The 27400-nt window shown below is 58.5% G+C and overlaps 1 protein-coding gene across 5 annotated transcripts; it reads left to right on the top strand.

Moving 5' to 3' along the window:
• The first annotated feature begins 923 nt into the window (after nucleotides 1-923).
• PCNX3 (pecanex 3) lies at nucleotides 924-26477 on the top strand. Of its 5 annotated transcripts, none has more exons than XM_064287787.1 (35): nucleotides 924-1142; nucleotides 1519-1706; nucleotides 1925-2024; nucleotides 2143-2182; nucleotides 2273-2368; nucleotides 2561-3688; nucleotides 4124-4247; nucleotides 4326-4501; nucleotides 4931-5021; nucleotides 5419-5554; nucleotides 6626-6786; nucleotides 7770-7923; nucleotides 8194-8226; nucleotides 8446-8617; nucleotides 8715-8825; nucleotides 9164-9255; nucleotides 9409-9518; nucleotides 9680-9785; nucleotides 9888-9980; nucleotides 10099-10249; nucleotides 11353-11497; nucleotides 14621-14798; nucleotides 15783-15891; nucleotides 16049-16178; nucleotides 16603-16661; nucleotides 16763-16978; nucleotides 18620-18873; nucleotides 22652-22882; nucleotides 23071-23174; nucleotides 24071-24218; nucleotides 24316-24546; nucleotides 24626-24900; nucleotides 25239-25378; nucleotides 25460-25758; nucleotides 25835-26477. In XM_064287787.1, exons 1-35 carry the CDS (start codon nucleotides 990-992, stop codon nucleotides 26027-26029), a joined length of 6129 nt encoding a protein of 2042 aa, XP_064143857.1. In that variant the 5' UTR covers nucleotides 924-989; the 3' UTR covers nucleotides 26030-26477. The 5 variants fall into 5 exon arrangements, with proteins under 5 accessions (XP_064143857.1, XP_064143858.1, XP_064143856.1 ...); XM_064287788.1 differs by having other exon boundaries at nucleotides 4323-4501; nucleotides 6644-6786; XM_064287786.1 differs by having other exon boundaries at nucleotides 925-1142; nucleotides 4127-4247; nucleotides 4323-4501.
• The last annotated feature ends 923 nt before the right edge of the window (nucleotides 26478-27400 follow it).

Raw genomic sequence — 27400 nt, 5'->3', positions numbered from 1 at the left:
TCGCTCTCTACACACTATGTCTGAACTCCGACTCGGAAGTAGAGCCTGCGGGGAGCCTGAGACAGTGTAACTTTACTGGCCCAGTACTAAAAGGGGCGGGCCGAGAGGGGCGTGCTGCAGGGGCGCAGAATTCTCGCTGTGGCCCTGGGGAGTCCACGCCTGCAAACTTTTCCCCGCCCCCTGTAACTCATTGGAAGAGTTTTAAGCCAATTACTCCGTCGTTACCCAATGGCCATCTAACTATTCCTTTGGTTCCACCCAGTGGATTTCGCTAGCTTGGCAACGCCTGGGTAAGCGCATGCGCCCAATCCTTCCAGTTTTGAGACCGTCGCATCCCTTAGACTCCGCCCCAAGGGCTCTCCCCGCTTCTCACCTTTTCATCACTTTCCTGCGCTTGCGCATTCATGCCGTCAGGCTTTCCTTTTCCGGGTCCCAACTGGGCCCGTCAGCGCATGCGCCATTGCAGGCTGGCGGCTCGCGGCTCCTTCTTCCGGCCTCTCCTTGGGCCGGCACCGGCCGCAGCGGGGCGAGCACGGAGCCGGAGGAGAGTGACCTGTGACCCCGGAAGTGGACCTCGGGGTCCCGAGGTTCTCCCCGGGCCGGAGCCTCGGGAGCCGTCGCCTGCGCCTCAGGAGTACCCACCCCACGCCCACCTCTGGATGCCGCCGGCCCGTGCCCGGCCCGTGCCCTCCGCCCGCCTGCCGGCTCGGCTTCTCGGAGTAGTTTTGGGCCGGGGGGTAGGGGCCCGGACCCGCCCCTGATGCGGCCCCACCCCCGCGCCCAGGCCCTGCGCCGCTGACTGCCAGGCCGGTCCCGGCCCCGCCCCCTGTCCGCACCCCAGTCCCACTGACCACCCTCCCCCGTCCGGGGAGGCCATGGCGTGAGCGCGGGGCCGGGCCCCGGGGCCCTCGCGCGCCAGGCGGGGCATGGGCCAGGGGCCGCCCCCATGAGGGTCCCGGGAGGGGGGCGCGCGCTTCAGCGGCGGGGCCATGGGGTCGCAGGTGTTGCAGATCCTGCGCCAGGGGGTGTGGGCCTCGCTCACCGGCGGTTGGTTCTTCGACCCGCACCAGAGCACATTTTCCAACTGCTTCCATCTCTATGTCTGGATTTTCCTGCTCACCTTTCCCTTCTTGCTGTACATGGTGAGACGCCGCCGCTGCCTGGAGCTGTCGCCCGGGAAGGGAGGGCAAGATAGCATGGGAGAGGGCAGCCTGGCAACCTTCAGGGCTGTGCCTGGGGCAGTGGGGTGTGGGAAGAGTCGCGACAAGGTTTGGAGATGTGTGGAGACAAGGCTAATTCTTTTCTCTCCTGAGCTGGGTGGGGTGACCTTGAGTTTCTCGTCTAATTTTTTAGTTTCTAGTGAAGTAGAAGGTACAGTGCTGTGTTAGGGTTTTTGTAGTAACTACCCAACGGGTGTCAAGGTTTCGCTGTTAGTTTGTGGACTTAACAGTGGTGCTTGGCGTATCCACGGTGGCAGAGGCTGTGCAGGAAGGGGCCTGACTTGCTGCCTATCTCCAGGTCCTGCCCCCCAGCTTGCTGGTGGCTGGAGTGTACTGCCTCGTGGTGGCTGTCATCTTTGCAACCATCAAGACTGTGAACTATCGGCTACATGCAATGTTCGACCAGGGTGAGATTGTGGAGAAACGAAACTCTACCATGGGAGACCCTGAGGAAGACCCTGCCCATGGGGACAGCAGTCCGCCCAGGTGGGTGGAGCCAGTGCTGGATTGGTCCCTGGGCTTGAGCATTGGAGCATGGTGGAGGGTCTTCCAGAACGTTGGCTCCGTGGTTGAGTTTGGGCAGTTTTCTTATGGTTGGTCATAGGATTGTAAAGGCCAGTTTGAGAAGGTACGACCTGTGAAGGTGGAGCGTGTTGTAGGTAAAGAAGGGGATTTAGGTTAGAACTGCTGCTCTTTATCTCCAGGGACCCAGGAGTGGAGATGACAGTGTTTCGGAAAGTGAGTTCCACACCCCCGGTACGCTGCAGCTCCCAGCATTCCGTATTTGGCTTCAATCAGGTCTCGGTGAGTGGCCCTCAGCCCTCCGTCCTCCCCGTCTCCTGGGAGCGGACCCTGCCTCCGGTACGTCCTAAGCCTATTTTTTGGTGTGCTTGCTTTCTCACGATTCTCTCTATCCACTCAGGAGCTGCTGCCCCGGATAGAAGACTCTGGGCCCCTCAGAGGTAGGTGGCTGCTGCTCGGGGCTGTGGAATGAGATGGCATGCGGCTGCCCTGGGGTCCTCCTGCTGATGTGTTTGGGACCACAATTGCAGACATTAAGGAGCTGGTACGGGAGCAGGGCAGCAACAACGTGATCGTGACGTCAGCCGACCGGGAGATGCTGAAGCTTGGTTCGCAGGAGAAACTGAGTGAGTGGGCTTCTGTGGCCAGGGCTTGAGGGGAGCCAGCCATCTTTCAGTTGTCCAAACTTCTTCATTCTGGGGGTCTTTGTGTGCTCCTGGATGGAGCCTTTTCAGTCTCCTGCTCTTTTAGCTCTTGGTCTTGTCGCAGACTGCTTTTATTTCATTTTCCATCCGGTTTTTTTTTTTTTTTTTGGACAGTTGGAGACCTTCCCCAGACACCTCCAGGGGCTGCCCTGGACCCCTCCCTCCCGAGCACGGACTCTTCAGAACGGTCCCCACTGGCTGGTGACGGAGTCCCTTGGAGTGGGAGCAGTGTGGCTGACACGCCAATGAGCCCCTTGCTGAAGGGCAGTCTCAGCCAGGAGCTGAGCAAGAGCTTCTTGACCCTGACCCGACCTGACCGGGCCCTGGTGAGGACCAGCAGTCGGCGGGAACAACGACGGGGCGCGGGTGGCTACCAGCCCCTGGACCGGCGGGGCTCAGGTGAAGCCATGCCCCAGAAAGCTGGCTCTTCGGATTCCTGCTTCAGCGGCACTGACAGGGAGACGCTGAGCAGCTTCAAGAGTGAAAAGACCAATTCTACTCAACTGGATAGTCCTCCAAGTGGGCCAGCTCCGGAGGGCAGCGACACAGACCCGCCCTCAGAGGCTGAGCTGCCAGCCTCCCCCGATGCTGGGGTCCCCTCAGATGACACCTTGCGCTCCTTTGACACAGTCATCGGGGCTGGGACGCCACCGGGCCCGGCTGAGCCGCTTCTTGTTGTTAGGCCCAAGGACTTGGCCCTCCTGCGGCCCAGTAAGAGGCGACCCCCCATGCGGAGACATTCCCCACCCAGCCGTGTCCCTCAGCGGCCCCTGCTCGAGGGTGGGGGGTTCTTTGAGGATGAGGACACCAGTGAGGGGAGCGAGCTGAGTCCAGCCTCCAGCCTGCGCTCGCAGCACCGCTATAGCACCGACAGTTCCTCGTCTACCTCCTGCTACTCCCCAGAGAGCTCCCGGGGCGCAGCGGGGGGGCCCCGGAAGCGACGGGCCCCGCATGGGGCTGAGGATGGGGCTGCCGTGCCCCCCAAGCGGCCCTATGGGACGCAGCGGACTCCCAGCACTGCCAGCGCCAAAACGCATGCCCGGGTGCTGAGCATGGATGGGGCGGGGGGTGACGTCCTCAGGGCCCCCCTGGCTGGCTCCAAGGCTGAGCTGGAGGCCCAGGCAGGGGTGGAGCTAGCTGCTGGGGAGCCCACTGTGCTGCCTGCTGAGGCCCGCAGGGGACCTGCTGCCAACCAGCCTGGCTGGCGGGGGGAGCTGCAGGAGGAAGGAGCTGTGGGGGGAGGTGAGTGCTGGCCCTGGGGGTGGAGGAGGCACGCGGTGGAGGATTGGGTTTGGGCAGAGGACGCTCGAGTGGAACCAGTTGGAGCCTGGTTGGCTGGTCTCAGGCAGCAGGTGGCTGAGGGGCGTTTGTCCGTCCTGTCAGATCAGTAGGGCTGCAGCGATGGGGAGACTGAGGTTGAGAGCGCAGGCACACAGTACTAGGTCTCGCAGGTAGGGCACCTGATCATGGGCCGTGAAGAACTCTCGGAATCCAGTTATTTTCCCGGCAGTCAATGGGTTGGGGGGTTGAGTATCGTCTGGGTTTCCAGATAAGGAAACCAAAGCTGAGAATGGTTTGGGGCGTGGTTGGGAGAAGCCTGACCTGTAGCCCCGTGCAGGAGAGCCTGCCACTTGACCCCGAACCTCTGCCCTCACACCGGGGTGTCTTTCTGGGCAGCAGCTGAGGAGACAGGCAAGCGGGACCGCTCGAGCAGCGTGAGGCGGACCCAGGCAATCCGCAGGCGCCACAACGCAGGCAGCAACCCCACACCCCCAGCCTCTGTCATGGGCTCGCCGCCCAGGTGAGCACCTAGCCAGCAGGTCTGAGGGGTCAGGCACCTGACTCGCAGTGGTACTGACCACGCTGCCCCCTTTAGCAGCCTACAGGAGGCTCAGCGGGGCCGGGCAGCCTCCCATTCACGGGCACTGACACTGCCCTCCGCCCTGCACTTCGCCTCCTCGCTGCTGCTCACCCGCGCCGGCGCCAACGTGCACGAGGCGTGCACTTTCGATGACACCTCTGAGGGGGCCGTACACTACTTCTACGATGAGAGCGGTGAGCATCTGACCCTGGCTGGCTGGCTGGAGCCTCCTCCATCCCAGCGGGCCTGGTGCTCACTTCCTGAGCGCTGACAGCTCCTGGGTCCTGTGGTGAGACCTTGCCTTCCCCATGCTGCCGAGCATCCACCTTGCAGTTTCTTTGGGACCTGGCTTCTTTCTCATCCTCGTTCTGTTCACTAGGAGAAGGAGGTGCGCCTGGGCAGGGCGCTCTTCTGATGTGCTGAAACCCAAGGCGAGCTGACTACAGGGCTGAACCCTGACCCCCCAGGCCTGCCCTCTGCAGCTCTAGGCCCCCTGGGAGCTGGGCTGCCACCCCAGGCACATGGAGCACAGAGTTTTTACTTACTGGCTCTGATGACCATGCTGCTCTGGCCTCGGTGCTCCTGTTCCTGACATGCTGTGTTTTCTCCCCACCCTTGCCCAGGTGTGCGACGGTCATATACCTTTGGTCTGGCTGGAGGGGGCTACGAGAACCCTGTAGTGCAGCAGGGGGAGCAGGCAGCCAATGGAGCCTGGTGAGTCACCAAACTTGATCTTTTCTGGTCAGTGGCTCAGGGCACTGCCATTTTCAGGGAGCATCACAAGTCTGGAGTTGTTTTCCTGAACTGTGTTGGGACCAGGACAGCTCAGAAGCTTTGAAAAGGAAAGGGTAGGAGCAATGCAGGGTAGGCCCGCAGGAGTCCCTTGAGTTCCTGGTTCCAGGACACTTCCAGTGTGAGGAAGGCATAGGAGTGGGAGGCAGGCTGGGCCTGGGGGGGAGGCGCTTCTACCACGTGCCTGTTCCTGACCCCAGTGTTCCTTGTGGGCATTTGGGACAGCCGCCTGGACCCCCGATCACAGGACAGTCCCACGCCTCAGCTCTGGTCCCAGGTTGCCCTGTGGCCCTGGTGCTCATGGCTGCCGCTCCCACAGGGACCGCCACTCACACTCCTCCAGCTTCCATTCGACTGATGTCCCCGAGGCAGCAGGCGGCCTGAACCTACTGCAGCCGCGGCCTGTGGTGGTGCAGGGCATGCAGGTGCGGCGGGTGCCGCTGGAGATCCCAGAGGTGAGGACTGGGGGTCACGGTGGGGGCAGGAACTCACCCAGGCGCTTGGGAGGAGCAGTGTCCGCTGCTTTGAGTGAGGGCTGCTGGGCAGGAGGTGTCTGCCCTGACCTTTGGTAGGAGGCCGGTGGTGACAGGCTCATTCGACAGATGTGTGTGGAGTCCCTCCTTTACTCGGAGGAGCCACAGTTGACTAGGGAGCAACGGGTGTTAGTGACGACATCTACAAAGATGGTAGTTAAGGTTACTGAGCAATAGGTGTCTGCTGAGCGTTGCATGAGCTCGGGGTTTGTGCTGATTGCCTGGGTACAAGCAGATAGCCTGCCTCTCACTCTGGAAGTGTGCTGTCCGGCCGTCGTTCCGTGGTCAGCCTGGTAACGGTACAAGCACTGAGACTGCGGGAAGCCCACACTTAGAACTTAAAGGGGTAACAACAACGGGAGCACCCACGCTGCTAACGAGCCCATAGATAGACTGTAGGCAGCACACCGAAGCCTCACATGCCCCTTCCTGGTCCATTTTTCCTTGATTGTGACAAACGAGTGGCAGCGTTGTTCTCGTTACACAGCTGATGGTAACTTCAGAGGCAGGGCGTTCTTTGGCTCTTCATTGCATCCTGAGAGCCCAGCACTGAGCCAGGCCCACAGTGTGTCCCCTAAATATCTGTGCAGTGAAGAAACAAAAAGCCCCGAGCCGGCCAAGGCCTCAGTGTTGGCATTGGCACCCTGGCCTGTGGAGTGGTCAGAGTGATGGCAGCTGGCTCAGTCTGGGGCACTTGGGCAGCATCTGCCCAGAGTCCCAAAGCCTAAAGTGGCCTTTACCTAGTCCAGGAAGAGGCGGGAGGTTCTGTCTGAACGGGGCAGACAGACACAGAAGTAGTAACTGGCACCTGGTGGCCACCATGCTGTGGCGTGGGATCCCGAGAAAGAAGCTGGTCCTTGTGATGGACGTTGGGCAGGTCAGAGGGTCACTAGCTGCTGGGCAGAGGGCTTTCTGTGCTGAAGGAAAATGGCCGGCTAGGCCAGTGCGCACTAGGGGTGGCAGGGCTGATGGACGCGGCTGTGGGGGCTGCAGTTTGACCTGCCGGACCAGGACTCCCTGCACGAATCCCAGGAGCAGACGCTGATGGAGGAGGCGCCGCCCCGTGCCCAGCACAGCTACAAGTACTGGCTTCTTCCTGGCCGCTGGACCTCCGTGCGCTATGAGAGGCTTGCCCTGCTGGCCCTGCTGGACCGGTGAGTGTCCCGCTGGGCCTCAGCCCCCGGCTTTCAGGATTCCCAGAGCCTGAGGAGGCATCAGCGCCTCAGAAGCGGACCGTAGGAAGCTGAGGGTGTATCGGGGTCTGGTGTCTTCAGGGGGGTTGCTCTAGGTTCTTTTGGGGACAAAGGGTGGCAAGTAGGTGGTACTCAAGAAACCCCCCGCCCCCAAGCTCCACTCAAAACCAAGGCTTTCTGCTTAGTTTGTTGCTTCCATTTGCTTCTGTATTAGACTGGGTTTGAAAACCAAGTCCTGGACTCTAAAAAAGGTCACAAATCGTTCATCTCGCTTTTCCCGTTTCTCAGAGGGAAAACAGGCCCAGAGAAGTCAGATGACTTTTGAGGTCTGTTATGGAGGACTTGGGCCTCAAGCTCACGTCCCAACTTCTTGTTAGCCCCGTGACTTGGTGTTGGTCGGGTACCGGCTGTGTGTATGAACTGGTGTCAATTAGGTGCCAGCTGTGTGTGTGCTCTGGTGTCAGGTGCCAGCTGTGTGTGCCCCGGTCTCGGTTGGGCTTTGCCTGTGTGTGTACCCTGGTCGGCCGGGTGCCAGCTGCGTGTGCCCCAGCTGGCCAGGTGGTGGCTGCGTGTGCCCTGGCCAGCTGGGTGCTAGCTGTGTGAGTTGTTGTCCCACTGTAGTGTGCATGATGCCACCACGTTTGCAGTTATTTGTCAGGCTGAGTTGGAGCTGGGAAGTTCTATGAGCGTTGGCGCCTGGGGCCTTAGTGTGTAGAGGGGGCAAAGATTGGGAGGCAGGGGAGCAACTGGGATGGCTTCCTGGAGTGCGTGCATGCTGGGCTTGTCTCTGACGGGGCGTAGGTTTGATACTCAGAGGCTGAGAGGCTGGCACGGGCAGATGCCTGGCAGTGGGCCTTTATGGCAGGACCCTGTCTCCCTGTTCCGCCATCATCCCTTGCACCACTCATGGGATGGTATGCCGCCTGACTCAGGTGTCTCCACAGGACACGGGGGATGGTGGAGAACGTCTTTGGTGTCGGGCTGAGCAGCCTTGTTGCCTTCCTGGGCTACCTGTTGCTGCTCAAGGGCTTCTTCACGGACATCTGGGTCTTCCAGTTCTGCCTGGTCATTGCTTCCTGCCAGTACTCCCTGCTCAAGGTCAGGCTGCCCCGTCTCTTGCTCCTCCTGCTTGTTTACAGACACCCCTTCCCACTCCCCCAGTTTTGAGGCATGTAAGCTAGAAAGCGTAAGATGCTTAAGGTCTTCTAGCAAACTGCCTATTTTCTAGATGTGAGAATTGAGGCCTACGATAGTTCAGATCCTGCCCTAGTCACTCAGCCTGCCAGTGGTAGCAGTGAGCAGGTCCTGGGGCCCCTGACTCTCCTGTGGCCTTGGGCTCTTTGCCAACATGGCTCCTGTGTCTTCCAGAGCGTCCAGCCTGACGCCGCATCTCCCATGCATGTGAGTACCCATGGGTCAGCTCTCATCAGGAGGCTCGGGCCCTGGGGAGGCCAGGAGAAGGGCAGGTCTTCTTACCCTTCATTGCTCCCGCCCTGCTGGGCTTTGTCCCCATCTTGGACCCCGGGACTGGCGGGAGTTGTGGGACATGTGCACATCTGGGTGTTTGCACATGCCTGTGGGGGCACTGGGGATCTGGCTCCTCACGGCCTGGCTCCCCAGGGCCACAATTGGGTGATCGCATACAGCCGGCCTGTCTACTTCTGCATCTGCTGCCTGCTCATCTGGCTGCTGGATGCCCTGGGTTCAGCCCAGCCCTTCCCGCCCGTCTCCCTCTATGGCCTCACACTCTTCTCTGCCTCCTTCTTCTTCTGCGCCCGAGACGTGGCCACTGGTGAGGCCAGGCAGGGCTGGGGCAGCATGGGAGTGAGACCCCACAATGGACCAGGAGAAGGCGGCAGGCTGACTAGGCCTTGCCTTCTCCCCAACAGTGTTCACCCTGTGCTTCCCGCTTGTCTTCCTCCTGGGTCTCCTGCCCCAGGTCAACACCTGCCTTATGTACCTGCTGGAGCAGATAGATATGCACGGCTTTGGGGGCACAGGTATTAAGCCCACAGAGGCCTGGGAGCCGGGCCAGTGTGGGGCTTGGTGGGACCATAGGTTGGGTCTGTGGCTCCAGCCCTTGCTGAGCTGTTCCCATCTGTCCTAGGGACTCGAGCCCCTACCTGCCCTGGCAAGTGGTTTAAGTCTGAGAATGCTAGAAGCTCTGAAAGGGCCGGGGAAGTAGGGCTGGGAAAGCAGAGAGCGCTGGGCTGCGGGTGGTGTCCAGGGACACTTAGCCTCTGGGAGGTGAGGTGGTGGCAGGGCAGGGGTAAAGGGGTATGCTAGCAGGTAAGCACAGTTAAGAGTTGCCCTTTACCTACCCTATTCCACTATGCAGCTGCTACCAGCCCACTCACCGCAGTCTTCAGCCTCTCCCGCAGTTTACTGGCTGCCGCCCTGCTCTATGGCTTCTGCCTTGGGGCCATCAAGGTAGGGGGGCTGGGGTATAGGGGTGTGCTGGGGCCCGTGGGAGTGGTGGAGCAGGGCTGTTGAGTTGAGCTCAGCTGTTGCTTTTCACTTGGGGGCCCCTCCTGCCCCCGCGCTTACCCTCACCTGCCCGACCAGCATGGGTTGTCTCCCCAGACTCCTTGGCCGGAGCAGCACGTCCCCGTCCTCTTCTCAGTCTTCTGTGGCCTCCTGGTGGCGCTGTCCTACCACCTGAGCCGGCAGAGCAGCGACCCCACCGTGCTCTGGTCGGTGCCTGCATGTGCCTGTCCGTGCGCACACGTGTGTGCGTGCTCTGGGGGGCGGTCTGGGTCTGTGCATGTGCCTGTGACCAGTGGACCCTGGGGCCCGTGGGAGAAGGAGAGGCCTCCTGGGCCCAGACCCATCACCCTGTGTCACCCACCCCTAGGTCCCTGATCCGGAGCAAGCTCTTCCCTGAGCTGGAGGAGCGGAGCTTGGAGACAGCCCGGGCTGAGCCCCCAGACCCACTGCCAGACAAGATGCGCCAGTCAGTGGTAAGGGGGCTGGAGTGTGGGGTTTCAGTTGGGTGGCAGTGCAAGAGCTGGGGGTGTAGCCCTGAGCTGGTGGGCACCAAGCTGTCTGTCCTGGCCCTGCAGCGTGAGGTCTTGCACTCGGACCTGGTGATGTGTGTGGTGATCGCTGTGCTCACCTTTGCCATCAGTGCCAGCACTGTCTTCATCGCCCTGAAGGTTGGTGTGGTTACCCCCCACCACGGACTTTGCAGGTGCCTGCTTGAACCCAGGTGGCCCCAGGGTCTGGGGCCTGCACCCTTTGGCTGAGTGCCTGGCCTCCCTCTCCCTCTCACAGTCGGTGCTGGGATTTGTGCTGTACGCACTGGCTGGGGCCGTGGGCTTCTTCACACATTACCTGCTGCCACAGCTCCGCAAACAGCTGCCCTGGTTCTGCCTCTCGCAGCCTGTGCTGAAGCCGCTGGAGTACAGCCAGTACGAAGTACGCGGTGAGTGTCCGCTCTGGGCCGACAGCCTCCACACCCCGCACTCCTGCTCCGCCAGGCCTCCAGGCTGGAGCCGGGCTGAGGAGATGGTGGCCTGAGGAGTGCCCATACTACCCTGTAGGCATGGGTGCTGACCCACCAGCCCTTGTGGCCCCTGAGCAGCCCTTGGTGTGCCCCCATTCAGCCCTGCTCTGCTAGTAAATGGCGTGCTCTGCCCTTTTTCTCTTCTCGTTGTCATCTCTGAGGAGATGGAAGAAGTGGAACTCCAGTACTCTGAAGGGATTTCTGTCGTATGTAGGGTCGCTATGAGTCGGAAGCGACTCGAGCAGACGTGACAACAACAAAAAAGGGACTTCTGAGGAGCCCTGGTGGCACAGTGGTTAAGTGCTCAGCTGCTAACCAAAAGGTTGATGGTTTGAACCCACCAGCTGTTCCACGGGAGAAAGAGATGGCAGTCTGTTCTAGTGAAGATTACAGCCTTGGAAACCTCATGGCACAGATCTGTTGTTTTCTGTACAGTCGCAGTTGTTAAAGGGATCTTTTGTCTGAAATAGCAAATGGGTTTCCTGTAGACAGAATCTGCCCCGCACATGTAGATAAACTGTGAGCCCACATTTGACGTCTAGGTCTGTCACGGGAAGGTCCCCTTTCCTTTTTTTCCCAACAATTGACAGATTGTCTCCCCTGGGCCAGCCTCCTCACAGGGCAGCACCCAGCTGGAGCCCAGTGGCAGTGGCCCCTTCAGGAGGGCCCTGCAACTTCGTTCCTGTGTCCTGGTCCAGTGTTACGTGGCTCTGGCCCCTGTGGGCATTTCAGGTTTCCCTGTCAGCCTTTTTTTCACAGCCAGCAAAACGGGGCAAAAAGCCCTCGCCCAGAACGCCTGCGAGATAAGTAGCAGAGGCCTCACTGGCATGCAGAGCCCCTGCCCCTGCCTGGGGCACATCACCAAAGAGCAGCACCCTTGCCCCCAAAGCCTAGGGACCCAGAACAGCGCAGCCTGTGGCTTGATCACCCTCCTAGGTCCCTCATGAGAGCGCATCCATCCTGGCCCCAGAGGGTAGTGTGGAAGGCCAGGCACTGGCCTCACTCTAGCCTTCTCCTTGCAGGTGCTGCAGAGGTGATGTGGTTTGAGAAGCTGTATGCTGGCCTGCAGTGCGTGGAGAAGTACCTCATCTACCCCGCCGTGGTGCTCAACGCCCTCACAGTGGACGCCCACACTGTTGTCAGCCACCCGGACAAGTTCTGCCTCTAGTGAGAACTGCCTCTGCCCCCAGTCCCCCTCCTGCCCCACCTTTACTAGCCCTCAGGGCACTGAGACACAGGGAAACTGAGGACCAGAGGACATGAGGCCTGCCTAAGTTTGCCCAGCAAGCTAAAGTAGGACCCCAGGCTCCTGACATTTTTTTATTTTATTTTATTTTTATTGTGTTATAAGTGAAAGTTTACAAATCAAGTAGTCTGTCATACAAAAAGTTATATACACTTTGGTATATAGTCCTAATTGGTCTCCCCCCAATGAGACAGCCTGCATCTTCCCTCCGCTGTCTTTGTGTCCATTGCACCAGCTTCTGACCCCCTCTGCCCTCTCATCTCCCCTCCAGGTAGGAGATGCCAACATAGTCTCAAGTGTCTACTTGATCCAAGAAGCTCATTCTTCACCAGCACCTTTTTCTAGCCCATTGTCCAGTCCAATCCCTGTCTGAAGAGTTGGCTTTGGGAATGGTTCCTGTCTTGGGCCAACAGAAGGTCTGGGGGCCGTGACCACTGGGGTCCTTCTAGTCTCAGTCAGACCATTACGTCTGGTCTTTTTATGAGAATTTGGGTTCTGCATCCCACTGCTCTCCTGCTCCCTCAGGGGTTCTCTGTTGTGTTCCCTGTCAGGGCGGTCATCACTTGTAGCCGGGCACCATCTAGCTCTTCTGGTCTCAGGCCGATATAGTCTCTGGTTTATGTGGTCCCTTCTGCCTCTTGGGCTCTTAATTACCTTGTGTCCTTGGTGTTCTTCATTCTCCTTTGCTCCAGATCGGTTGAGACCAATTGATGGATCTTAGATGGCCACTTGCTAGTGTTTAAGACCCCAGATGCCACTCTCCAAAGTGGTATGCAGAATGTTTTCTTAATAGATTTTATTATGCCAATTGACTTAGGTGTCGCCTGAAACTGTGGTCCCCAAATATCTGCCCCTGCTATACTGGCCTTCGAAGCATTCAGTTTATTCAGGAAACTGCTTTGCTTTTGGTTTTGTCCAGTTGTGCTGACGCCGCCTGTATCGTGTGTTGTCTTTCCCTTCACCTAAAGTATTTATTTACATTTTTTTTAATCTAATTAGTGAACATTCTTCTCCCTCCATCCCTCTCTTCCCCCTCTTGTGAAATGTTTTACAGATTCATCACTGTTCTTTATCGATATGTAGTATTCCGTTGTGTGAATATACGATAATTTATTTACTCATTCATCCATCGATGGGCACTTTGGTTGCTTCCATCTTTTTGCTCTTGTAAACAGTGCTGCGATGAACTTGGGTGTACACATATCTGTTTATGTAAGGACTCTTATTTCTCTAGAATATATTCCAAGGAATGGTATTCCTAGGTCGTATGGTAGTTCTATTTCTATCTTTTTAAGGAAGCGCCAAATCAATTTCCAAAGTGTTTGTACCATTTGATATTCCCACCAGCAGTGTATAAGTGTTCCAGTCTCTCCGCAGCCTCTCCAACATTGATGATTTTGTGTTTTTTGGATTAGTGCCAGCCTTGTTGGAGTGAGGTGGAATCTGATTGTAGTTTTGATTTGCATTTTTCTGATGGCTAATAATTGTGAGCATTTTCTCATATATCTGTTAGCAATCTGAATGTCTTCTCTAGTGAAGTGCCTGTTCATATCCCTTGCCCATTTTTTTTATTGGGTTGTCTTTTTGTAGTTGAGTTTTTGCAGCATGAAGTAGATTTTAGAAGTCAGGCATTGATCAGAAATCTCATAGCTAAAAACTTTTTTCCAGTCTGTAGGTAATCTTTTTATTCTTTTGGTCAAGTTTTTGGATGAGCATAGATGTTTGATTTTTAGGAGCTCCTAGTTATCTAGTAGGAAACCCTGGTGGCGTAGTGGTTAAGTGCTACGGCTGCTAACCAAAGGGTCGGCAGTTCGAATCCACCAGGCGCTCCTTGTAAACTCTGTGGGGCAGTTCTACTCTGCCCTATAAGGTCGCTGTGAGTTGGAATCGACTCAATGGCACTGGGTTTTTTTTTTTTTGTTGTTAATTATCTAGTTTTTTTTCTGTATTGTTAGTAATGTCTTGTATACTGTTTATGCTGGATATTAGGGCTTCTAACATCCCTATTTTTTTTCCATGATCTTTGTCGTTTCAGGCTTTATATTTAGGTCTTTGATCCATTTTGAGTTAGTTTTTGTGCATGGTGTGAGGTATGAGTCTTGTTTCACTTTTTTGCAATTGAATATCCAGTTATGGCAGCACCATTTGTTAAAAAGACTGTCTTTTCCCCATTTAACTGATTTGGGGCCTTTGTCAAGTATCAACTGCTTATATATGGATGGATTTATGTTTGGATTCTCAATTCTGTTCCATTGGTCCATGTATCTGTTGTTTTACCAGTCTCAGGCTGTTTTGACTACTGTGGTGGTATGATACGTTCTAAAACCAGGTAGAGTGAGGCCTTCCACTTCGTTCTTCTTTTTCAGTAATGCTTTATTTATCCGGGCCTCTTTGCCTTCCATGTGAAGTTGGTGATTTGTTTTTCCGTCTCATTAAAGAATGTCATTGGGATTTGGAACGGAACTGCATTGTAACTGTAGGTTGCTTTTGGTGGAATAGACGTTTTTACAATGTTAAGCCTTTCTTCTCATGAGCAAGATATGTTTTTCCACTTATATAGATCTTTTTTCGTTTCTTGCAGAACCGTTGTATAGTTTTTTTTGTATAGGTCTTTTATATCTCTGGTAAAATTCATTCTTAAGTATTTTGTTTTCTTGGGGATTACTGTAAATGGTATTGATTTGGTGATTTCCTCTTCCATATTCTTTTTGTTGGTGTAGAGGAGCCCAACTGATTTTTGTATGTTTGTTTTGTATCCTGATACTCTGTTGAACTCTTGTATTAGTTTCAGTAGTTTTCTTGAGGATTCTTCAGGGTCCTGACACTATTTATTGAAGCGGTTGCTTCTTTAAAAGTGAATGTGCCTGCCCCCATCTTCTGGGGAGGGGAGAGATGGGGAGTTACTGGCCCAAGAGTAGGGGCCAGCCCAGCAGAGCCCAGGTGGGGTTGCTGTCGGGCCCGGGCAGTCAAGGAGTAGGGCACCCACCCCCCTGCCTCCCATACCTTCCTCTGTGGGACTCCTAACACCTGACTTTCACCTGCAGCTGCCGGGCACTGCTGATGACCGTGGCTGGGCTGAAGCTGCTGCGCTCTGCCTTCTGCTGCCCACCCCAGCAGTACCTGACCTTGGCCTTCACTGTCCTGCTCTTCCACTTCGACTACCCGCGCCTCTCCCAGGGCTTTTTGCTTGACTACTTCCTCATGTCCCTGCTCTGCAGCAAGGTAAGCGGTGGCCGCGGCCAAGGCCCTTGACTGTGGGACTGGAGCAGAGCTGTTCTGCCCTTGTGTGGTGGGGGAGACCCTCCCCAGGCCCTGTGGCCTGGCGGTGGCTGCTTGTATCAGCCCCACCTGGGCCCACACAGCAGCTCCTTGAGTAGACGGCCCCCATCCTCTCAGAGGACGCAGAGGCTTGCAGAGGCTCAGTGACCTGCCTCAGGCCTCCAGAGAGTGAGCCCAGGCCTGTCTGACCCCAGAGCCGTCTCTCTGGATCGCTACACCAACCACCTTCCTTGTCAGTTGTTAAAACAGCACGGGCCTTGTCTCCTGGGCACCAGCCTCTGAGCTCTGCCCCTGCCATCATGGCCCTGGATGCCAGTTGAGAGTTAGTGTCAGAAGGCCCTCACAGGCTCTGCCCACCTGCAGGCTGTGGGGTTCCCTGATTGAGGCTGGGGTCCACTTTGGTCAAAGGTCTATGACCCACACTTCTGGAGGCACAGAGTGGTGCTGGGGCCTTTCGCTCACTCAGGTGGGCTTTCTTTTCTCGTTTTCTGATTGGCCCAGGAGGATGGAGACTCAACTCTCTTCCCTCTAGGCCAGGGCCTAGGATTATCTCTTGATGTTCAGTACTACTGACTGACTGGTATGACCTAGGAAAACCATTTACCTTTTCTATATCCTCTGAATTTCAACTTTGCCGTCTGTGAAATGGGCACAGTAGGACCCTTCCAGGGGTGGTGGTACAGATTAAATGGCCAGTGTTGAGTAGAGGGTTGTTCAGTTTGCAGTCGTTAATGGTACTGGGTTTTTGGAGCCAGGTCTGGAGAAAGAGGGCTGGGTGTTGGGGGCGGCCAGTGGGAAGGCTGGTAGCAGGGCTTTGTGTGGTCCCCAAGGCTCTGAATGGGTGACTCTAAATGGGCCTGGCATCGGGACTTGGCAGAGCCCGTCTCCAAGAGTGACCTGGTGTCTTTATCTCCTCCTCTCCGCCAGCTGTGGGACCTGCTGTACAAGCTGCGTTTCGTGCTTACCTACATCGCACCCTGGCAGATCACCTGGGGCTCAGCCTTCCATGCTTTTGCCCAGCCCTTCGCTGTGCCACGTACCCAGCCCACTCCTGCTGTCAGGGCTGGGATGCAGGGAGGGCAGTGGTCTAGGGAGGGTGGGCAGGATGGGGCAGGGGACAGGCAGGGGTCAAAGGTACGGGGGGTGGCTGGGGAAGGTCCTGCGTGCCGGCTGCCTCCTTGACTTGTGCCCAGACTCGGCTATGCTGTTTGTCCAGGCCCTGCTCTCGGCGCTCTTCTCCACTCCTCTCAACCCCCTGCTGGGCAGCGCCGTTTTCATCATGTCCTATGCGCGGCCCCTCAAGTTCTGGGAACGTGACTACAAGTGAGTCTCCTAGGGACGGTGGGCACCGCACCCTGTGTGGAGCGGGGCTGCCAGGCGGGAGGGGTGCAGGAGGAAGGGAATTCAGGCTGGACAGGGCCCTGGAAGGGGCCAGTGGTGGGTGTGTGAGGTGCCGGTGTGGTGGGGCTGCTAAGATGGAGGGATCCCAGAGGGCAAACCCAGAGCCAGTCCCGAGCCTTGGGCTCACCCTGTAGGCAGTGAGGCCTGGTGTGTGCTTCTTGGGGTCTTGGCCTTCCCATTTGGATAATGGGCTATTCTGGCAGCTGCCTTACAGCATGGGCAGTGGGCTGGAGAGGACTTGGGTAGAGCAGGGGCAGAGAGGAAGTGGGGTCAGGGTGGTGGGACTGTCACTTCACCTCTGGCAGCTTCACCCTCTTGGCCAACCATGCTGTGCCTCTCTGAACAGCACTAAACGTGTGGATCATTCCAACACCCGTCTGGTCACACAGCTGGACCGGAACCCTGGTGGGTACTCAGTCATCCAGGGGACTCTGGGCGGGGCCTTCCTGGGGAGACAGCCTCACTCGTCACCTTGTCTATCTGTCCTTGTCTATCCTGGGCTCCAGGCGCAGACGACAACAACCTGAACTCCATCTTCTACGAGCACTTGACACGCTCGCTGCAGCACACACTGTGTGGGGACCTGGTGCTGGGACGCTGGGGCAACTACAGCCCCGGCGACTGCTTCGTCCTGGCCTCTGACTACCTCAACGCCCTGGTTCACCTCATCGAGGTCGGCAACGGGCTGGTCACCTTCCAGCTGCGTGGCCTGGAGTTCCGGGGTGAGCACAGGGCCAATCTCGGGTGGCAGGTGGGGCAGGGGCCCTGTGCAGGCTCGATGTCATGGTGCATGATGCTGGGGTCTTGTCCAGTTGGCTCTGGCCTGCCAGTGGCCTAGGGCAAAGCATCCTCCACCCCGGACTCCCAGTGTGAACAGTGAGGTGGGGGCTCTTGGCTGAGTCCTGACCCTGCCCTGACTTGAATCTGTCATGACTGCCCAGGTTGCCATGGTCTGGAGCTCTGAAGTCTCATGCCAGCCCCCACTGGTCTGCTCTCTGCTCAGGCACAACCGCCGGTGTGTGAGCTAGTGCCCTGCCCTCAGGAAGACATACGTGTCAGGTGCCCACTTCTGAAAGGGCAGGGGTCTCTGGGCACAGCGCATGAGCTCTGTGACTTTGAGCAAGTCACTTCCCGTCTTTGAGCTTTAGTCTCAACCTTTACAGACGACCAGATCACCACCTCTGCTGCGTGGCTGCTTGTTGACTCATGTGTTTATCCAGTCATTGAGTCATGTTCACTGCCCACCTGATCTGGCTGAGCTCGAGCTCAGCACCGGGAACAGGAGCGGAGGAAGGGAGCTCACAGCCTAGTGGAAAGACTTATGTTAGTAAGGATTCCACAGAAAAATATCAGGTTGCCATGATGGCAGGTGCAGAGGAGAGGTGCCCAGCACTCAGAGTCCCCGAGAAGAGATTTGACCTTGTTGGGGGCACCAGGAGAGCTTCTTTGAAGAGTTGATACTTGAGCTAAAGGTTGAGCCAGGGAGGGAGGACAGCCTTCCTGCCGAGGAAACAGCATGTGGATGGGCCCTGGGGCAGGGGAAACAGGGAACAGAGACTGGGAGGAGGAGCGTGGTGAGAGGTGAGGCTAGAGGGCTGGGCTGGGCTGGGCCTGTGCCTCACAGGGCTGGGAGCCCGGGGGGCAGGCGGTGGGCCTAAGGAAGAGCTGGGCTTTGAGTGCCTCTTAAGGAGAGGGGAGCTTTGGGAATAGGGATGAGTCTCCACCTCAGGGAAGCATGGGTGTTATAGGGGCCAGAGGGTGGGAGCCCTGGTGATGCAAGCAGGGTTTGGCTTCCTGGGGCCAGGAGAGGCAAGCCACGTGTCCCCTGGGGCCTAACCCGGGGCCTGAGGCTGAAGAGATGGAAGTGGGAGTGGGGTTGTGCCATGGAAACAGGGCTGGGCTAGCTGCCAGCGTCATTGAGTACCACAGGCCAGGCACAGTAGGTCAAGTATTTAACGTCATGCCATCTCAATTAATCCTCACCATGACCTTGGAGGGGATACCTAACGACACTCCCATTTTGCAAATGAGGACGCCGAGGTTTAGAGAGGTCATGTAGCTTCTCCAGGATCACACAGTGCAAAACCAAGAGCCAGACCTGAGGCTGGAGCCCAGAGAGCCTGGCTGGAGGACATGCTTGTCCCCTCTGCTCTCCTGCCTGGGAGCCCTGGAGGAGGGAGACCCTCAGAGTTCTCCTGGGGAAGGGTCCAGAAGGTTAAGCTGCTTGGCCCAATTCACACGGCGTCTTGGGGTATAGTGTGGATGGCAGGAGGCCTGGAATGCCACCCTGTGGTACCTGCCAGGGAGGAGCAGTCAGGAGTCTCCTCGTGGCCCCTGACTGAACACCCCTGCCCCCCACCCAGGCACGTACTGCCAGCAGCGTGAGGTGGAGGCCATCACAGAGGGTGTGGAGGAGGACGAAGGCTGCTGCTGCTGTGAGCCAGGCCACCTGCCTCGGGTCCTGTCCTTCAATGCTGCCTTTGGGCAGCGCTGGCTGGCCTGGGAGGTGACGGCCAGCAAATACGTGCTGGAGGGGTACAGCATCAGTGACAACAATGCCGCTTCCATGCTTCAGGTCTTCGACCTCCGCAAGATCCTCATCACCTACTATGTCAAGGTAGGGCAGCGGGTGTTCACCCATCCACCCGCGCGTTCTGTTTGGCCCAAGGAAAGTGGAGCCCTCAGAGTTTAAATGTCCTCCAAGGTGCCCCCTTCCAACCGGCCACAGGGGCCCCGGTGGCTCATGTGCTCTGACGATGGGGTGCCTAGAGTCAGGGGCTCCCATCACCCCCTCCGGGAGGCTTTCCTGGGGCAATGAGCACTGGGCGCAGGTGGCATTGCGTGTGTGGTCCCTTGGCCAGGGTGCTGGTCCAGGAGGGCAGCTGTTGAGGCTAGCCATCCAGAGACCACCCATGCCCCACCCAGCATTGCCCGGACGGATGATGATAACGGTGACAATGACGGTGTTAACAGCGATCGTAGGAGTATCTGTGAACCCCTGGTGCTTGCCATCTGGTGTGCTATGGGCTAAGCCCCCTCCTGACCTCCCAGAGGCCCCGCCTGTCCCAGGTGTGGAGGAGGCTGGCTTGCAGTTGTTGTTGTTAGGTGCCATGGAGTCAGTTCTGACTCGTAGTGAACCTGTGTGCAGTAGAACAAAACATTGCCCGGTCCTGTGGCATTCTCGTAATCGTTGCTATGTTTGAGTCCATTGTTGTAGCCACTGTGTTCATCTTGTTGTGGGTCTTCCCCTTTTTCACTGACTGTCTGCTTTGGCAAGCATGATGTCCTTCTTCAGGGACTGGTCTCCCCTGATAACATGTCCAGAGTAGGTGAGATGAATGACGTCCTGCTATTCTTGATTTTAAGGAACACTTTGCGTATTCTTCCAAGACAGATTTGTTCATTTTCTTGGCAGTCCATGGTAAGTTCAATAATTTTTGCCAACACCATAATTCAAAGGCAGCAATTTTTCCTTTGTCTTCGTTTTTCCTTGTTCAGCTTTCACATGTATATAAGATCATTGAAAAGACCGTGACTTGGGTCAGGTGCGCCTTAGTTCCTCCACAGGTGGAAGGATTTGCCTGAGGCTCTAAACCAGGAGGAAGTGGCAGAGTCAGCCTTGAACCTAGGCCCACCAACTCAGCCACTGGGCTTTCTCCCTCAACCTGGGGATCTAAGCCAGCTTGAGGGTCTCAGACCTCTTAGTGGGTAGGGTTGATGAGGTGCAGTGGGAGGCCCAGAAGGAGCCTTGGACTGGGGGCTTTTTTCCCCAGTGGGGCAGCCTGTGATGGTACTCCCCTTGCTGAGCCTCAGTTTACCCCCCCCCCGAAAAATGGGGATGGTTGCATTCTGAGATGGCAGGACCAGTGAGGCTTGGTGCCCCTAGGGTGAGAGCACTGTGGGCTTTATCATCGCCTTGGGGCTCCCCATGTGAGGCCTGGAGGGGTGACCTGTTGGGGCTCAGGTGAGCCCACCTGCTTGGGCCTCTCTGGGACCATCCTACATACCCTCCAGCTGTGATTTTAGCTCCAGAGGACATCCCATCCATGTCACACAGTAATTGCTCCCTTGTTCCTCTGTCAACCACTCCTAGGGGGGCTTGTGATCCCCCCACTCATACTTCACCACAAAGATGGCTGTGGTCAGAGAGGGACCCCCCCTGGTCACTCAGGGGTCATTGCCTGCCCGCCCCCACCCCCCCATCATCTTGAGAGAGGTGTTCTCTTGCCCAGGTTACCCTGCTTGCCATGAGCCCTGCTCCAGGTCAGCATCCCCTCATCGCCGGGCCCCAGGTGCCCAGCCAGGCAGGGGGGAGGCCGAGGTGAGCTCCCGCCCCAGCCAGGCTATTGTCCCGTGGGGAGGTAGACTGGGACGTGGGCGAGGGTGAGGGCTGGACACCTATGGGTGAAGACACGGAGTGTGGGGTGAAGTTTGGAAGGACAGGTTGGGGCTGTGAGGTGGAGCTTGGGGAGGTGTGTGTGGGAGCGCTGTGGACCCGGGGCAGTGTCATAGAGGGGTGTGTGTGCTCCTTCCAGGTGGGCAGCCTCACGCCCTTGCCAGGCCTCCTTTGTACCTTGTCATCTCCCCAGGAGTCACTAAGCACAGTTGGATTAGACTCAATCCCGTCACAGAGACGCTGGCCTCGACTTGGCGCCCGCAGCCAGGCCTTGGCACTCGTGGCATCCCCCCCCACTTTCCCCAGCCCAGGCGTGGTCCTTACCATGTTGATCCTCTCTCTAGCCCTTGGAAGAGGCAGGGCCATGTCACTGGCCCCTTGTACAGCTGGGGAAACTGAGGCTCATAGCCCCGCCCCTGCAGTCAGGTGTGGATGAGACAGAACGAGGCGCCACCAAGCCTGGGCTGACGCTGGAATTCTGGGTCCATCTTCTGCCCCAGCTTCTGCCTGGCACATCCCCTTCCTCCTGTAGGCACTGTTGAGCCCACAAAACTCCCCCGCATCTTGGGGGAGAGGACGTTGACTGCCAGAGGAGAGTGGATAGTGGCTTTGCTGTCTGCCCTCAGGGAGCTTCGGGTAGCCATCTGGCTTCCGAGCCTCCATTGCCTCACTTGCGAGTTGGGGAAACTCTCTCAGAGGGTGGGTGTGGGGCGGAACCAGAGCTCTCTGCATGGGACCATCTGAACAGAGCCCAGCTCTGTGAACCGCCTCCGAACAGAGCTGCTGTCAGCTGTGGCCGAGTCTGTGTTTCCCTCCTGGGAAACTGCCTGCCACGCTGTCCCAGGATAACCCACCTCAGAATGATGGCGCTGGCCAAAGCTTATCAAGTACTGAATGTGTGCTATGCTAGCTCCCCCTGCCCCTCAGCTTTTCTGGGTCTTGGGGGCTGTGATGGTACCTGGACAAGAAGGTCAGGCTGGAGCTGCCCTGTGGCCATCCTGTTCTACTCACCTACTATGCCCCTGGATCCTCTGCCTCTTGGTAAGAGGTGGCCTAGCCCTCCCCTCCCCAGGCTGGGCACCCACCTGCCCATGGCCAAGCTGGGGCTGGGGCTGCCAGGCAAGCCCCTACATGTTGGGACTGGTGAGGCCCGTCTTGCAGCCATCCCTCCATGGCCCCCAGGAGCTATTTGAGCTCCCCCAGCCCCGTTCTTTCCAGTAGCTTGCACTCTGGTCATTTTGTCCAGGCTCTTGGTACCTCCACCCCCCTGCTGGGCACTCTGATCCTGGGTGCCCCTTGTTGTGAGCTGCGCTCCCTCCCCACGCCAGGGCTACCCCACCTCTTACCGAGGCAGAAAGCCAGCCCCTCTGCTCCATTCTGGGGTGGCGTACGGGATCCCAGTCACCTTGTTGGCCACCAGCTGCCAGTCCTGCACATCTGTCCATCCTGGCTGCACCAGCTCCCCATCTTCCAAACGCACCTCTCCACTTTCCCAGATCCTGCTTAGAAACCAAAGGGGCTCTTAGCAAGGGACCCAGGGGCACTGAAGGGATGCTGGCCTGCAGGCAGTCCTGTTCCCTCAGCCAACTCTTCCAGGCCCTGGAGGTCTGAAGCCCACGGAGTCATGGTGCTTGTGGTCTCAGGGCCTGAGCTCCACTGTTCTGCTGTGTGACTCGGGCAGGTCTGTTGTCCGTCTAAGCCTCAGTGTCCACTAATGATGGAAACCTTCCTGGGTGGTGTGAGCAGCATGAAGCCTGTGCCACAGGCCAGAGCCCTCTGTGGATGTGGCCTTCAGGCTGGGGAGGACGTGCCCTGTGGCTTCAGGGAGCTGAAGTGGGACTGACAGGGGTAGGTGTCCTAGGAAGCCTCCCTCAGCACCATCTAGGGGAGAAGCCTCTACCCTGAAGCTGTCTGCTCCAGTGGCCAGGATTGACGAGAAGCACTGTCAGCCCCAGGGCCCAGTGCTGTCCCTAGCCCTGATGCCTGCCATCCCCTCCAGAGCATCATCTATTACGTGAGCCGCTCTCCGAAGCTGGAGGCGTGGCTGAGCCATGAGGGCATTGCAGCGGCTCTTCGGCCCGTGCGGGCACCTGGCTATGCTGACTCAGACCCCACCTTCTCACTGAGCGTGGACGAGGACTATGACCTTCGACTCTCGGGCCTCTCACTGCCCTCCTTCTGTGCGGTGCACCTTGAGTGGATCCAGCACTGCGCCTCTCGGCGTGGCCAGGTCTGCCACCACTCCTGGGACTGCCCAACCAGTTCCAGAGACCTGGGTTCATCTCCCTCCACTCCTCGTCCCTCCCCGGGTGGGCGTCCCTCATCCTGAGCCTCCCCTGGCTTGGGCCCCAGCTGCCACCCCCAGTTCCCTGCCCTAGGTCTGAGCCAGGCTCTGGGGGCGGGGTCCTTGTGCTGCAGCCCATGGACCAGGACTGGAACTCGCCGCTGGTCACGCTGTGTTTTGGTCTGTGTGTGCTGGGCCGCCGGGCCCTGGGGACAGCCTCGCACAGTATGTCTGCCAGGTGAGTGCCCACAGGTCCAGCCAGGCCTGGTGCTCTCCCCTCCCTGCTCCGTGAGGAGCTGTGGGCTTTCCCTCCCAGCCTGGAGCCCTACACCCTGGCCTCCTCTACTTCTCCTCACTTCCTTCTTTTTACCTCACTTTTCTCCTCCCACCTCTCCTCACCTCTCCTCCGACTTCTAATCTTTCCCCCCACCTCTCCTCATTTCTTCCCCACCTCTTCTCACCTCTTCCCCCACCTCTCCTCACCTCACCCACCACCCTTCTTCCCCTCTTGCCTCGCCTCTCCTCACCTCTTCCCCCAACCTCTCCTTACCTCACCCCCACCTCTCCTCACCTCCCCCCACCTCTCCTGACCTCTCCTCACCACCCCCACCTCTCCTTACTTCTTCCCCCACCTTTCCTCACCTCTCCCCCATCTCTCCCCTACCTCTCTTCACCTCCCTTCATCTCTCCTCCACCTCTCTTCCCACCTCTCCTTACCTCTTCTCCATCTCCTTTTCCCACCTCTCCTCATCTCTCTTCATCTCTTCCACCTCTCCTCGCGCCTCCCCCCTCTTCACCTCTCCCCACCTTCCCCCACCTCTCTTCACCTCACCCCCATCTATCCTTCTCTCCCCCCACTTCTCCTCACCTCGCCCCCACCTCTCTGCACCTCTTGGCCCCTCACCTCATCTCCCCCCACCTCTCACCTCACCTTTCTCACCTCATTTTTCCCCCACCTCTCCTCACTTCTTCCCCCTCCTCTCCTCACCATCCCCCACCTCCCCTCACCTCACCCCCATCTCTTCTCACCTCTCCCCCCACCACTCCTTACCCCCCCTCACCCCTTCCCACCTCTCCTCACCCCCACCTCTCCTCACCCCCCCCTCTTCTCACCTCCCATTCCTTCCTCGCCAGCCTGGAACCCTTCCTCTATGGCCTGCATGCCCTGTTCAAGGGGGACTTCCGCATCACTTCTCCACGTGACGAGTGGGTCTTCGCCGATATGGACCTGCTTCACCGTGTGGTGGCACCTGGGGTTCGCATGGCACTCAAGCTACACCAGGTGGGAAAGGAGAGCCCAGGCAGGGTGGGCAGGTGGGGGATGAAGCACTTCTACCAGGGCAGGGACCGCTGACCTGGCTCTTCCACTATCCCACCAGGACCACTTCACATCCCCAGATGAGTATGAGGAGCCCGCCGCCCTGTATGATGCCATCGCGGCAAACGAGGAGCGGCTCGTCATCTCTCATGAGGGCGACCCAGCCTGGCGCAGCGCCATCCTCAGCAACACGCCCTCCCTGCTGGCTCTGCGCCACGTCATGGACGACGCCTCCGACGAGTACAAGATCATCATGCTCAACCGGCGCCACCTCAGCTTCCGGGTGATCAAGGTGGGCTTGGCCCCACCCATGCTGACCCAGGCCCTCTTCCTGGTGCCGTCATCCTGACCTTTGTGTATGGCGCCTGCAGGTGAACCGTGAGTGTGTGCGCGGCCTGTGGGCTGGGCAGCAGCAGGAGCTGGTGTTCCTGCGCAACCGCAACCCTGAGCGTGGCAGCATCCAGAATGCCAAGCAGGCGCTCCGCAACATGATCAACTCCTCCTGTGACCAGCCTCTGGGCTACCCCATCTACGTGTCACCCCTGACCACCTCCCTGGCCGGCAGCCACCCCCAGCTGCGGGCCCTGTGGGGTGGCCCCGTCAGCCTGGGCGCCATCGCCCACTGGCTCCTGCGCAGCTGGGAGAGGTGAGCCCTGACCACTGGCCCCTAGCTCGTGAGGCCAGCTGAAGGTGTGCTGGGTTCACAGAGGAGGAAGCCAGGGCTCACAGAGGTGGAGTGGCTCCCTCCTGGGTCTCCGAGGGAGGAAGTGCCAGAAGTCGGGATTTTAACCTTTATCTGCGGTGTGACTGTGACGATGCCTCCCTCAAAAGCTGTGCGATGTAGGGAGCAGAATCCTGAGAGACGAGACCCTGGGGCTCAGAGATACGAGCTGGCTCATTCTGGGGTTGGGGACTTGTGCCTGTGAGGCCTCTGGCCTCAGCCACGTTCCCTCTCTGAACTCTACTTTGCCTCCCCACCCCCAGGCTTCATAAGGGCTGTGGCGCGGGTTGCAATAGTGGTGGGAATGTGGACGACTCGGACTGTGGTGGGGGCAGCGGCGGCGGCTTGACCTCCTTCAGCAATAACCCCTCCTTGGCACACCCCATGCCTGAGAGCACTGCAGGTGAGCAGGCATAGCTGGGCCGAACCCGTGGGTGAGGAGGACGGCCCAGTTGAGGTCTTTGCCCTTATCTGTCTCCCACAGGCAGTGGTGATCAACCTTTCCCACCGGGCCCTGGTTGGGGGCCACGGCCTTCCCTGACCGGCTCTGGTGATGGGCGGCCACCTCCTCTGCTGCAGTGGCCACCCCCTCGGCTCCCTGGACCGCCCCCTGCCTCCCCTGCCCCAACCGAGGGTCCCCGGCCCTCACGGCCCCCCATCCCTGGTCTCCTCAGTTCTGAGGGCCTCAGTGGGAAGTGGAGCCTGGGGGGTCGGAAGGGGTTGGGGGGATCTGAGGGGGAGCCAGCCTCAGGGAGCCCCAAAGGAGGCACCCCCAAATCTCAGGTAAGGGGGCTTGTGGGAAGCAGGGTCCTGGGTGGCTCAGGTCTGCCGTCCTGCCAACCTATCTCCCCTATGCCAGGCGCCCCTGGACCTCAGCCTATCCCCGGATGTCAGCACCGACACCTCACCCCCCAGAGCATCCCAGGACATTCCCTGCTTGGACAGCATTGCCCCTGAGAATGACACCCCTACGGGGGCCCTGGGCGACTGGCTTGCCGCCACCGAGGAACGCGAGAGCCCTGCTGCCCAGCCCTTGTTGGAGCACCAGTACTGAGTATCCGGCACCTGCTGGACCCTATCCCAAGACTCAGTGACTGACCCTGGCCTCCAGCCCTCTCTGCTGGACCACAGAGCTCAATGGCTTTGGCTTCCATGTCTGAACCCTGACCTCTGGTTGCCTTGGCCAGAGCTCTAGAACTCAGTGGCCCTGACCTCTGACATTGACTCCTGGTCTCATGCCTAGTCCAGGGCCTGGGCTCCTCAGACTGAGGCAGTCAGCATCTCAGCCAGGCCCTAAGAGCCAAACCCATGGGCCAGTCCTGCTTGGAGCCCGTGGCCAGGACCGACTTGGCCCCTGGGCCTGCAGTGCCGCAGGCTCGGCCCCCTGGGCCTGGGCCTGGGCCTGGGCCTGAAATGTGGGAAGGGTGGTTTCTTTTTTTTGGTCATTTTTTTCTTTTTTTTTTTTTTTTCTTGTGCTTCGGAGACACCAGAATTAATAACACTATTTTTGATTTTGGTTGGCAGTTTCTTCTATCTGGGAGTGGTTTGGAGGAGGGAAGAAGAGGTAGCTGTCGGGGGATGAGCACAGAGGGGAATAAAGGACAGGCTCTGGGGTACCATGGAGATCAAGGTCAGACAGAGAATGAGGTTCAGGTAGGCCTGGGTCCACTTCCCCAAAGCCCATTCCCTTTCTCAGACCTTCCCTAAAGGTGGTTTATGCTCAGTTTTCTACCTGTTATATGTTCAGGGTCGCTAGGTTGTATGTTCAGAGACTTCCAGTTTCAGTCGTTCCTACACTTAGAGTCTTGACCTTGGCCAAAGCCTTTCGCTGAGCCTCACTTTCCGCAACTGGAAAGAGATGACACGGGCTTAAGGTGTTCTGCTAATAAATGAGGCAGTGTGTGTGTAGCAGTGTCCCCAGGGCCCAGCGCCTGGCAAGTGCTCCCTAGCACCTGCCGTTAACCTGCGCGCTGCAGGGATGGACGCTAGGTGGCCTCAGCTAGCCCTCCCCGCTGGCCTGGAAGGAGGTACAAGTATACTTGTTCCGCTGCCCAGACGAGGAAACTGCCCGTGAGTCGGCACAGCCGCGGAAGGCCATACAGCTCGTCTCGGCTGGCGCAGCTCCAGTGGGGCGCTCTGAGTAGGGTGTCCAGTAAATCGTTTCCACGCCCCGCGACTGCCTTCCGCCAGGCCTGGGTCCCTGCGTCCCGGCTCGCGGAGCTTCCCGCCGGCCTGGCCCCGCCCCCCGTCGCGGCCCCGCCCCCTGCAGGCCCCGCCCCCAGGCGGATCCGGCGCCCTGAGCAGCCGCGGGAGAGCGGGCAGCGGGGGGTTCCCAGCGCGGGAGGCGGCGGCCGGCGGGAGCGGCGGAGGTACCGGCGGGAGCGGGGGACCGGAGGCATCGCGGCCGGGCTGGACAGAGGTGAAG

Source organism: Loxodonta africana, chromosome 7 (genome assembly GCF_030014295.1).
Source record: "Loxodonta africana isolate mLoxAfr1 chromosome 7, mLoxAfr1.hap2, whole genome shotgun sequence".
NCBI classification, from domain to species: Eukaryota; Metazoa; Chordata; class Mammalia; order Proboscidea; family Elephantidae; genus Loxodonta; species Loxodonta africana.
Note: the sequence above shows the minus strand (reverse complement) of the source record. Positions and strands in the feature narration are given on the sequence as shown.

Coding starts and splice junctions, on each gene's coding strand:
- PCNX3 (XM_064287785.1), top strand. CDS start 990: ATGGGGTCGCAGGTGTTGCAGATCCTGCGCCAGGGGGTGTGGGCCTCG. Junction 2,025..2,142: donor TTGGCTTCAATCAGGTCTCG/GTGAGTGGCCCT, acceptor CTATCCACTCAG/GAGCTGCTGCCCCGGATAGA. Junction 25,379..25,459: donor CATGCCTGAGAGCACTGCAG/GTGAGCAGGCAT, acceptor TGTCTCCCACAG/GCAGTGGTGATCAACCTTTC.